Below are 12,434 nucleotides of genomic sequence, written 5' to 3'. Positions count from 1 at the left end.
CTCGGATCGTGAGCTTTCTGTTCGTATACTGTCGTGAATATTTTTCTACAAAGCCACTCAGCGTGTTTCATCCCACTAATTCGCTGACACTCCGCTCATCAGTGGGTTTTTTCAGCTTCTTCACTCAGGTGACCACAGAGATCCAATACGGGTTTTCTCACAAACCACATGACAAAACCAGCCATGTCTGCCAGGAAAAAGCTCCTGGCGGCCCAGTTTTATGACAGCCGGGGTCCATTTTAAGTCCCAACCGAGCACTAAACCGATATTAGTGATTTACTGCGCCTCACGCGTGTTTTCAGCTCTGCTGGAGGTAAAAATCCAGGTTTTAGGAGGCAAAGCTGGGACACATTGCAGGGCGTATCGCCGACACGCTGCAGTTCATTAAAAGCGCCACCAGATGGAGATGAAGCGCAAACACAAGGGGGGAGAGAAGATTAGCTGACAGGCCGCAGCCGCCATATTGTTAGTGGCAGTTTGGGTCGGTTCTGTTAACTCTTGCATTGTATTGAGAAAAAAACTATGTTTATGATGTTGCGGGTCATTTTGACCCGTATCGTGTAATTCGTCTCAAAACAGTCAAAAATGAAGTCAAACCGGTCAGAACTTTATTTTAGATTACATACACACTTATGAGAGATGAGAAGAACAGATGCACAACTTGAACACTATATCATTGAACTGCTTATTTAAAATTTTCACTCTTCATGAACACTGCTTTTCATTGGCCTTGCCTCATTGTCTCTGTCAATGTGCAACATTTTCAGTGTTCCCCACATGACAGAATGGACAGAATGTGACAGTGTGCTTTATGCAAATGTACTTCCTGCATCTCACACAAGAGGTTCTTGTTTTACTGTCATCTTGGGAGAAACAGACTCGGCATCTTTTACATTTTTTTGCACCTGTATCGAAAGGTTCCATTGTAGGTTAGTCAGGGCACTGTCGATGCCTTGGACTCATCGACAGTAACATGGGGTCCAGGATTATACAGTAAAGGCAGGATTTCGACCCATTTATCCCAGACATCTCTGATTGCTGTAAGTTTGTCTCTCTCGCGTCAACCAGCTCTGGTGTCACGGTTGTCAAATCGTATGACACGAGAGATCATGTGAAATGTCTCCAAAGACATTGTTGCTCGGAAGATTGGTCTTCCATTCTCTTCATTCCACAAACTTGCAGTTGCTTCACCCTTCGACCTGTATACTCCAGCTAACACCAGAATTCCGATGTAGGCATGCAAGCCAGTTGGATCCAGTGGTTTCCAGTGGTATCTCACACATTTCTGTGTTAAAACTCGGGCTGTTGTTGTTTGTAACACATTGGTTTTCTGTTTTATATTAGTAATTTATTAAATGTAAGTAACTATGTGACTAAAAATGTTATACTACAACAATCTTAGTTGAAAAACTGACAGAAAACGAGAGTCTGTAAATCTGTTCCATCAGTCTGGAACATATTTATGCAAACAGAGGGAGCCTGAGGCCTTCCTCTGAGGCAGATTATAGCGATGGGTTGGTCCAAATGCTTTTCCACTTGGACCCGCTTCCTTTGAGGATGTCTCCAACCGCCACTCACTGAAATGTGACGATAATAATAATAATAATAATAATAATAATAATAATAATAATATAATAATAATAATAATTGAATTCCTTTGATGTTAAGGCGAAATGTGATAAACTTTAACTCAGGCCAGATTGTTGCTCCTGTGTGTATCTGATCTTCTCCAGCATCATCTGAGGGACTCTGGAGGAAATGTTTCTGACTTTATATGACACAACTCACCATTTATTGCAGTAATGAAGAAGGCCAGACCGAACAGCAAATATTCATTTTTCTGATCAAAATCTAAATAATTGGGAAGAAAACAGCATCAGTTCTATGTTGATGTTAGTTTCAGTTTCTTCTTTGGATCGCAATAAAAACAAAACAAAATCAAGTTCAGTTCACTTTATTTGTAACTGATTTCAACGAAAATGACGATTGTTCCTCAGGGCAGTGGAAGAGAAACCACATTATACTGATATTAAATCAATACTACTGGAGCACAGTGAAGTTTAGATTTCCATATCTGTCATATCAGAATGAAAGGAAACAATAGCAGTGATATTCTTCATGGCTCCTGAAACACAGAAAACTACATTTAAGCCAGAGAAATAAAGAAGGACAGAATGAACCCTGATCAGAGAGAAAACAGAAGAACATTCTCTCTGGGTTTGCAGAACTTTGCAGAGTCTCCATCCCAACTCCTGCACAGCGGCTGGGTGAATGTGGTCTGGACTCTGTGGATGGGAGTCATGGTTTCGGTTTCAGAGACCCAGAAGGACAGAAGACCTGCTCTGTGATCCAGATACACTCCCAGTCTGGAGGATCTAAGATGGCAGTCAAGATGTTGTTGTGACCAAATGTAAAACAGGAAGTCTAAGACCCGCCCCCTGGCTCTGATTGGTTCCTTCCAGTTAGCGCTGGGAGAAGCAGGAGATGGATTTTGATTCCTTACTGTCATGACATGCTGACAGCTTCAGTAAATATGTAAAACAACATGTTTTATCAAAGTTACTGCAGCTTTAAGAGCTTCAACATGGCAGGTCCCTCCATGGTGTTAGTGACCCAAACAACAGCAGACCTGCAGCAGAATGACAGAAAGAAGGACAAATGAAGGTCCTGCAATGTCCTAGTCAAAGTCTAGACCGCGGCCTGATTGAAATGTTGTGGTGGGAGCTGGTTTGAAGCAGCACTGAAGAGTGGAGCTAAATTCCTCCAGTGCAGAGAATGACTGCTGCTTAGGAGGTTCAGCCATGTTTCATTTCAGTCTCTGTTAAATAAACTTTACAGTGGAGTTCAAAGAGAAAAACTGGAATAATCAAATCCAAGTGCTCCAGGAGGAGGATTGTTTCCAGTTCGTGCTGACTCAGTTAGTGTAATTATAAACTCAGTCCTGGTGACTCATCCATTCAGGCTCCCACAGCAGAACAACCACCTACCAAGTGCCAAACTTGGGGCCAGCCTCCCTCCTCTCCACCCATCTCATTCTTTCCTACACGGGCACTCGCATCCATCTGCAGGCGCTCAGTAAGAGACCCGGCAGCCAGGGGAACGGCGCTCCAGTCCAAAGACACTCAGAAGAACCAGCAAACAGTCGGAGAAGATCGACGAGTAGTTTCCTCTTCGTCTAGCAGGATTTAAAAAGGTAAAACCGACTTTTGGTGCAGAGATGCTGCAATTTTTTCATTTTAGGGTGGAGTCGCTGACCCCTCCCAGGACTCTGGATTAATGAGGTCTTTTGTGTTTCATGCACTGAAGAGAGCAGAGATGGACTTAGAAACTTATTCAGGATTTATCCCTAAAAGCAAAGATGTGAGATTTTCCCCTGGATTTACTCCAACCAGAGGAAAGAAGGACACAACTTTTATTTAAACAAGATCATTAATAATTAACTTAGTGAAGCTAATTAATTAGCTTTATGAAGGGGATGAATCCAACAAATGCTGGTTGATTAATATTCCTCTCATGCTAAGAATGCTTTTAGAGGCACTTTGATACCATCTAGTGGTCAATGTGTGAACTGCATGCTGTTCATGGACGCTGCAGTTTGCATTGAGCCAATAACTCAGTAATAATCCAAACCCTGAGCTCGGTTCTGCAACACAAATACATTTAGGTGGTCTAGTACCTTCTACGTGTTATATAATAAGATAATAATAAGATATAGGACATGTGACCAAAATTCTAAAAGTTGTTTCTAATTTTGGGTTTGAAGCGTTTTAGCGACACTCGGCAGCTAGAGAACGGAAATGAATAACGAGAAGTAGGAATATCAATGAGCAGTATGTCAAGAAAAGATAGGTTATATGAAGGTATTTTGATTATTTGTCTTTGAATCAACAAGAGAAAATATATAAATATTGACAATTTTTTTCCACGAGTATGTCATTTTTATCTTGAAAGAGAAAAAAGCTTCTAGAAAAGTACAGTGAAGGGATTTTTCCATATTTAACTGAACTGAAAATACTGTAAGACAGAAACAATGACTGTTCCAAAATATATGTTGAAACTGAATTTGTAAAACTGATTTCATGCTGCAGAAAGCGACGAGGAACAGCAGATATTTAGACTCAGTTTCATAGTCTTGCTTGAGAATAACATCATTAAAATGAACATAGTTAGATTGAACAGTGTTTTACTCCTTAAGCGCCCAGTGTCGCTAATTAGCATCAAAGCTAAATCTACACTAATGCAAGATGCCATTTTTAGGAAATTTAGCATCCAACTTAATAATAGTATTATACACAATTGACTGTATTTTCATCAACAGGCTCTGAGGTGAAATGGCGACACCCAAAAACACTCCTAGAGGCGGAAGCACCCCACTGTCCCCCAACCGCATCACCCGGCTGCAGGAGAAGGAGGACCTCTCCAACCTCAACGACCGTCTGGCCGTCTACATCGACAAGGTGCGCTCCCTGGAGGCGGAGAACGCCGGTCTGCGTCTGCGCATCACCGAGTCCGAGACGGAGGTGACCCGGGAGCTGACGGGCCTGAAGGCCGCCTACGAGACCGAGCTGGCCGACGCCCGGCAGACTCTGGACTCTGTGGCCAAGGAGCGAGCGAGGCTCCAGCTGGAGCTGGGCAAAGTGAGGGAGGACCACAAGGAGCTGAAGGCCAGGTGGGTTCATAGTAACACTCCGGTACAAAGAAAGATGTCACAATGTTTCCATCACAGGAGCTCTACATTTTAAGATCAGATCCAATCTCCAGGGGGATCCAGTTGATTTTTCCAACTTGAAAAATTTGGTAAAAGTTGGATTTCATTTTATTTAAAGGTGCCCTGCATGGGGCCCTAAATCTGTTAAACACGCCCCTGTTTGTTTGTTACATTGACATTTTTACAGTTAAAACTGAAACTCTTCGATCAAAACACCAAAAATGACAAACCCTTATGGCTGCAGAAACGTCTGATTATCATTTTATTAATAAATCCCTTTGACCCAGAAATAAATTCAGAGATACAAAACATTTCATGTGAAACGTTTCTGTGAAAGAAACGTTTTGTTGGCACAGCAGATTATTTATATTTATGAGGATCATGAGACATCGGAGAGCCTGAAGGTTTGGTTATTGGCTGCTGAATGACGCAGACGCTGCTAAACTAAAAACTAACACTGCATGATTTAGTAGATTTAATCTTTAATCTTGTTTTACAGACATGCTGCTGGTTTAAATGTCTTACAGTGGAGCAAGTTTCCATTTCTTGCTGGTTTCTTTGACTCATTTCTGCACAGACATGCTAACATTTAATCCATAAATGAATATTTACACTAGAATTAGAGTGAAATAACGAGTGCAGCTCCTCGGCTCCATCCCGCCTCATCCAGACCCGGTGACTAACTCTTTCCCTCTCCTCCTCTTCCTCCTCCTCTTCCTCCTCCATCTTCATCATCATATACGTGGCAGAGTCTCCGGCTGCACATTTTCCTGCTCGTTTTTCCATAAATATTGGGAAAACCTGAGTGAGTGAGTGTGTGTGTCTGTGTGTGTGTGTTGGGTGGGGCCAAGCTGTTGCCATGACAACTAAACACCAGCGGCTTGTGGTTACCAGATTCATGGGACCAGCGCCGTGGACGGTGAGTCATCTGCAGCGAAGGCTCTCCTCTGGTTTTACAGGGGCGGAGCTGAGGGGTGGCCGGGCGGGGCCTGGCCCCCTCCCACTCGCTGCCTCTGCTGGGTTAAAAATAGATCTGCTTGTATTTTTATCATGTCGTAAAGCTTCAGGCGTCTTGATGTGGAAATAAATAAAAAACTTTTACACTTTTCATACCTTTTCATAGTTTTTTTCCGTTGCCACAACATTAGTTACAATTAAGCGTAACAAGCATAGTTACAGGTAGGTAGTAAATAGATATTATCAAATTAGTATCACGCAATCAGATTTTTGGTTTTTGAAGATTTTGCTTTCCAAAAATGAAAATATTTTTATTCTGTTTCAGTTTTTTTTTCAGTTTAAAAAGAAAAATCTCAGTTTCAGATTGTTCTTTTGATCAAACTTTATGGCCCCAATGTACAATCCCAGCTTCAGCAGCTTCTTCCAGAAGGTTGTGGGTCCGAACCGGACCGGACCGGACCGGACACTCCCTGCAGAGCCTCGCCTGCGGCTCAGAGTCAGACGGCTGTTTGTGTTGTTGCAGGAACACCAAGAAGGAGTCGGAGTTGGCGGCCGCCCTGCAGAGGCTCAGAGACCTGGAGGCTCTGCTGAACTCCAAGGACGCCTCTCTGACGACAGCTCTGGGGGAGAAACGCAGCCTGGACGCCGAGAACCGGGACCTGAAGGCCCAGGTGGCCAAGGTAGGAACGCTGCAGACGGCGGCCCTCCGGCAGCGTCAGAGCGGATGTTGTTGGATCGGCAGGTTCTGATCGGGTTTTCTGTCCCAGCTGGAAGCCAGTTTGGGTGACGCGAAGAAGCAGCTGCAGGACGAGATGCTGCGCAGGGTGGATGGAGAGAACCGGATCCAGACGCTGAAGGAGGAGCTGGACTTTCAGAAGAACCTTTACTCTGAGGTTCAACTTCCTCACACACTAATATTTATTCATTTATAAATTATTTATACATTTTGTATGAAAAATATGATTTATTTGTTTCACTTCATTACATTCCATAATTTTTTATTTTTGTATTTTACTCATTAATTTTTATTAATGTCTCAATTTTTTCATTTATATTATTTTATCCATTATTTTGTTCTCATTAAAGTTTAGAGGTGGATATGGATTTGTTTCCAGGAGCTGCGGGAGACGAAGCGTCGCCACGAGTCCCGCATGGTGGAGCTGGACAACGGCCACCAGCAGGAGTTTGAGAGCAAACTGGCCGAAGCGCTGACAGAAATGCGCGGCCAGCATGAGCTGCAGATCAAACTGTACAAGGACGAGATAGAGAAGACCTACAACACCAAGGTTGGTCCAAGCCTGCAGGATAACGACCAAACAAGACTGGAACCAAGGTGTTGCAATGGCCTAGTCAAAGTCCAGACCAGACGTGACCAGAAGACAACATGAATTATGATTATATTTGATCCATAAAACCTTAAAGCTGAGCTCTGGAGAGAAGACAAAGTTTATGGAGATAAATCAAGTTTGTCGAAACTTGTTTAAAACTGGAACAAAAATGTGATGTGAAAAATGATTTGAAACTAAAATAATTTTAGCTGAAAGACAATCTAAAACCCTCTGGCCGCTGGGGGAGAAGGACCAGGAACTGCTGGACGTGAAAAAACAAACATGGAACTAAAAAAAACATAAAAATTCTATCCAGATTAATTTTTCAGTTGTAAATATTTTATTTTGTGCAAAATATTTTTCAGTTTAAAATCTTTTTTATTTTCCAGTTTCTTTTTAAAATAAACTTTATGTCCCTGCCTTGGCGTTTCTGACGGATCCTCCATCTTGTTTCCACCCGGCAGCTGGAGAGCGCCCGTCAGTCTGCGGACAGGAGCAGCCACCTGGTCGGCGCCGCCCACGAGGAGCTGCAGCAGACCCGGATCCGCCTGGAGTCCACGTCCGCCCAGCTCAGCCAGCTGCAGAAACAGGTCCGCTCCAGCAGGGCCGGAGCAAGCCTTCTGGGGGCCCGGGCCTCCGGAAGGCTTGGCGTGCAAGCCTTCTGGCGTGCAGCATCGGGTGCCAATGCCCGATGCTGCACTGGCTGCACTATGCATGCAACATACCTACAGTTATTGGTGTTGTTCACAATTAGCTTACCCTGCAAAAAACATAATACCAAGTAATTTCACTAGTTTTTTGTGCAAATACCTTAGTACACTTGCAATAAGATAAAATTAGTTTATGTTTTCTGCAACCTGGGTAAATAATAACAGAGAAATTACAGGCCAGTGGAACTATTGCTTTTTCATTCCTGTTAAGGAAAAATTGACTTAAAACAAGTTCCTAAATCTGGCTAAATAGTTACTTGTAAATCAGTTTTGTCTTATTTCTAATTAAAAAGTGTAGGCAGTGCAATCACTACAAAATGCTCTTGGGGGCCCCCTGCTGGCGTTTGGCTCCATCAGTCTGAATCAGAGTCTGTGCTGCAGCTGACGGCCCGCGAGGCGAAGCTGCGGGAGCTGGAGGACGCCCTGTCGCGGGAGCGGGACACGACCCGCCGCCTGCTGGGGGAGAAGGACCGGGAGATGGCGGAGATGAGGCAGCGCATGCAGCAGCAGCTGGACGAGTACCAGGAGCTGCTGGACGTGAAGCTGGCTCTGGACATGGAGATCTGCGCCTACAGGAAGCTGCTGGAGGGAGAGGAGGAGAGGTAGCTTCACTGCATCAGTCTGATCTGAATCTGTGCTGCAGCTGGCGAGGCGACGCATAACATCACCTAATTTCATCAGTTCACACTTTGGAGACGCTGTCAGTGTTCAGCAATTCAACCCTGATTTTTAGACTCACAATTAGATTCAGAAACAATGTTTAATTCAGGGACCAATTTTTCTGTTCAGTCTGGAGATTCTGTTAAATTATGTGACTGGTGAGGAAAAGACATTAGTGTAAAGATATTTACTAATAACAGATTCATATTATACCAAATTCCATCAGTTTAAATTTAAAGGTGCATTTTTTATGCATTTTCCAGGAGCATAATTGCCATTTTGTAGCACAATCAAGAAACTGTATTACCTTCAGTTGTTATAGAAATCCTATACTTATATATCAGATTTGACTTAAAAGAAATGTTACTTCCTGATTGGGTCTCTGTGTCTTTAAAAGCTCCTGTTCTCTCTGAAGCTCCGCCTCCAGGAAGTCAACATGGCTCCTCTATTAACCCTTTAACGTTTTTATCAGCGTTACTCTGAGCAGCAGCTTCTATAAGTTGTTTGCTAATTTCTGCTGGCTAGTCTAAAGGAGCTGAGTGGGGGAGGAGCTGCGCTTTAGGGCGGGGCTAGGTCCACCCAGGTGTTTTGAACAGCTGAATGGTTCCCATGAAGAGTAAAGGATTTATTAAACATGAAAGAATGGAGGCGATACTCCAGGTGTTTGATGAGCGAAAAAATTAAAACATGAAGGAAAGATTGAAAAAGGTAAATTTTACGTGGTAAACAAAAATAAGGTGTAAGCATAAAATTCTGCAAATCAAATTTCCGGTGTCCTGTTGGGTTGGCTGCCTGACATTTCCTTAAATCAAAATGACCAAAGAATTATGCAAAATATAATTTTCTGAAAAATGAAGCTGAATAAAATGGACTTGTGAGCATTTTGGATCGATGGAGTTTCCAGGACTATGGATTAGATTTTTCCTGTTGGTTCGTCCCTGCAGGCTGCGCCTGTCCCCCAGCCCTCCTCCCACCAGAGTGACAGGAAGTCGCTCCTCCACCGCCGTGGCCCACTCCCGCTCCATCCACGGCAGCGCTCGCAGCTCCCCGGCGAAGAGGCGGCGCCACAACGACACCGACAGCGAGGCGTCTAGCTTCGCCGGCGGCGCCGTGGCGCGCACCCGCATCACCCAGCAGGCCTCAGCCAGCGGGCGGGTCACCGTGGACGAGGTGGACCTGGACGGGAAGTACGTCCGACTCAGCAACAAGGCGGATGAGGTGAGAGAGCGGAAAACAGCTCATGGTGTTCCTCAGGGATCCATCCTGGCCTCCCTCTCCTTTATCGTCAACAGTCTTTGTCTTTTTACTGATGATGCTGTGATGTGAACACAAACAGATATTTATCAGGGTGTCAATCAGCTGGATAGTTTCTTAGTTTCTGGTTAACTGGTTCTTAACTTTGATGCCACATCTGAAAAGATCTGAGCTGAAATGTTAGCAGATTTAAGATAAAAAGCAACACAACAGCCAATCTGTTCCCAGGACTTGCTTTTTCACAAAAACTTAGGTTCACTGAACACAAATCCGCTAAACACATATAAAACTTAGCAGAAGCTAGTGCTAACCATGCAGACGTCTGTCTCACCTTCACCTCCCTCCAGCTGGTCTGAGACTCGCTAACAGCAAAACCCTCAGTTTCTGATTTTGCTGTTGTAAAAACAAGTAATGTGACATAAAGTTCATCCAAGTCATGAAAATTAATGACAATAATTGATTTAAAATGTTTAAAATTGGCAGCCATCTTGAAAAATGATGGAAACTTGTTTTTATTGACTCAAACACATTTTTATGAACAAAGCTGTTCCTTTTAGCCTCTGTGTTTGATTTTGCTGCCCCCTATTGGTAAAAGTAGCTTCCAAACCTGTTGAATCTGATCCATCTGCTCTTCTCTGAGTCCTTCATGCTTTCTGAAGCTTTTGTTGGTCTGTCCTGCAGGACCAGAATCTGGGTAACTGGCAGCTGAAGCGGCAGATCGGATCCAACTCTCCGATCATCTTCAAGTTCCCGGCTAAATTCACCCTGAAGGCCGGTCAAAGAGTCACGGTAGGCAACGTCTTTATGCTCCACACTGAGCAGCCAATCAGCTCTCAGCTGTTCTAACTGTCTGCCATGTTGGCTGGGGTCAGATCTGGGCCTCCAGCTCTGGGGGAGTCCACAACCCTCCTTCAGACCTGCTGTGGAAGACCCAGAGCTCCTGGGGAACCGGAGACCAGTTCCAGACCACCCTGATCAGCGCCAACGGAGAGGTAGTGAAAACCAGCTGCTGCCGGGTTTTAAAGCTGCAAAGTTTATGTAAGTTCATGAAAAATGTGTTTTCCTACCAGGAGATGGCCATGAGGAAGGTAATCCGCACTCAGTTTGAAGATGAAGATGAAGACATGGTGAGCGGAACAGCTCAAACTTTTATGACGTTTCATTCCTGCTAGTCCAGTAAACTCGGTTTGATTGGAACCAGAACTCCATCATCTGCTCCACCTCCAGCCTGTTCCCCTCATGGCCTGTGGGGGCGCTGCACCAACAACCACTGCAGGAAACGACACTAATACCTCTGAAGACACTGAGAGCAACTTCCTGTTTCACCAGATGAAACAAGATGGAGGCGTCAGAGTTCAGTGTTGGAGGATTTCTCTTTAGTCTTTGGCTGAAGACCAGGAGCCATTTCTGCTGCTAGCGCTAGGCTAACATGTTAGCTCTGGTTGTATTTATCCAGAATGCCCTGCGCTGTAGTCCACTTCCTGTTTTGGAGCGTTCTCCGGTCTGCTTGGTGTTCACATATGCATTCAAACCGAACCCAGAGTTCAATTATGCAGTCACAAGAGCCATGTTCAGACCGCTTTAATCCAACTCCAGTCTCTCTGTCCAGTCAAAGTCTGGTCTGGTTGGTGAGGAACGCTAATCGAGTTGTTGTCCTCCAGACCTCAGTCTGGGTCTGGTTGAAGTGAACCCTGGTTTGGTTTGAATGCAAATATGAACACCAAGTGGACCGTTCCAAAATCAAGAAGTGGACTACAGCGCAGAGCATTCTGGGTAAATACAACCAATGCTAACATGCTAGTCTAGCGCTAGCAGTAGAAATGGCTCCTGGTCTTCAGCCAAAGACTAAAGAGAAATCCTCCAGCACTAAACTCTGATGCCTCCATCTTGTTTCCATCTGGGAAAGCAGGAAGTTGCTCTCAGTGTCTTCAGAGGTTTTAGTGTCGTTTCCTTCAGTGGTTCTTGGTGCAGCGCCCCCACAGGCCAGGAGGGGAACAGGTTTGCTCAAAGAGTTTGGTTGGTTTGACTCAGAAAACCACAACAGATAGAAATGGAGCAAATGTTGATGTTTTGAACCAAGTGTACTAAACTATCAGGTGTAAAAACAGCCTTAGTATCAAACAATGTCTTACTCTTCACTTGACGTGGTTGAATTTCCTGTCTTCTCCAGCAGGTGGCTCACAGCACCTGCGCAGACGGCGAGTACAACCTGCGCAGCCGGACCGTCCTCTGCGGCTCCTGTGGACTTCCGTCTGACAAATCCAGCAATTGCTCCGTGTCGTCTGCGTCCCGCTCGTTCCGCAGCGGAGGAATCTCTGAAGGATTGGTGCCGCAGTCGTACGTGTTCAGCAGCACACCCCGCAAGGTAGACGGCCGCCCATCACTTCAGTGTTTGTCTCTGGGCTCTTTTGAGCTTTGAGTCATTCTCTCTGAGCTTTTCAAACCTGTTTCCTTCCAGACTGGATCCAGGATGGAGAGCTGTCCGATCATGTGAACACGTCGACCAATGCAGAAGTTTATCTTTCATCTGAGTAGTGTGTAGAAAGTATTAGCTTTTAGTTTTCTTTTTATACTTTCAACATTTTTCAGGTTGTAATAATTCTGACTTTTATGTTAATTTCCATTGTACACCCATGCATGCTTAAAGATTAGACTTGACTTATGTTTAAAAGTTTAGTTTTTCCTTTAAGAAAAACTAAGAATGTTTTTGTATCTTTTTTATCCTTTTATATTCAGTTCTGTTTTCAGTCTTTTGCTTCTGTTAAATCTGACTTGTGTTATTATCAATAACATTATTCTAGCTAAACTGGGCTACAA

General features: G+C 44.2%; 1 protein-coding gene across 3 annotated transcripts in view; it reads left to right on the top strand.

The window, feature by feature from the left end:
• LOC129375788 (lamin-A-like) overlaps nucleotides 1-12,434 on the top strand; it is a 20,279-nt gene extending 7,845 nt beyond the window's left edge. The window contains exons 1-13 of one of the 3 annotated variants that reach the window (XM_055055060.1): nucleotides 2-3,193; nucleotides 4,319-4,669; nucleotides 6,189-6,345; nucleotides 6,433-6,558; nucleotides 6,781-6,951; nucleotides 7,458-7,583; nucleotides 8,085-8,305; nucleotides 9,308-9,581; nucleotides 10,299-10,406; nucleotides 10,490-10,609; nucleotides 10,688-10,744; nucleotides 11,788-11,982; nucleotides 12,076-12,434. In XM_055055060.1, coding sequence (XP_054911035.1) covers nucleotides 4,332-4,669; nucleotides 6,189-6,345; nucleotides 6,433-6,558; nucleotides 6,781-6,951; nucleotides 7,458-7,583; nucleotides 8,085-8,305; nucleotides 9,308-9,581; nucleotides 10,299-10,406; nucleotides 10,490-10,609; nucleotides 10,688-10,744; nucleotides 11,788-11,982; nucleotides 12,076-12,111 — 1,929 coding nt within the window. In that variant the 5' untranslated portion in view covers nucleotides 2-3,193; nucleotides 4,319-4,331 and the 3' untranslated portion in view covers nucleotides 12,112-12,434. Of the gene's footprint in view, nucleotide 1; nucleotides 3,194-4,318; nucleotides 4,670-6,188; nucleotides 6,346-6,432; nucleotides 6,559-6,780; nucleotides 6,952-7,457; nucleotides 7,584-8,084; nucleotides 8,306-9,307; nucleotides 9,582-10,298; nucleotides 10,407-10,489; nucleotides 10,610-10,687; nucleotides 10,745-11,787; nucleotides 11,983-12,075 lie in introns of those variants that run through there. The other 2 variants (XM_055055061.1, XM_055055059.1) reach the window with 2 other exon arrangements.

Source organism: Poeciliopsis prolifica, unplaced genomic scaffold (assembly GCF_027474105.1).
Source record: "Poeciliopsis prolifica strain line A6 unplaced genomic scaffold, Auburn_PproV2 SCAFFOLD041, whole genome shotgun sequence".
Taxonomy (NCBI): Eukaryota; Metazoa; Chordata; class Actinopteri; order Cyprinodontiformes; family Poeciliidae; genus Poeciliopsis; species Poeciliopsis prolifica.
This window is presented reverse-complemented; position numbering and strand designations above follow the sequence as displayed.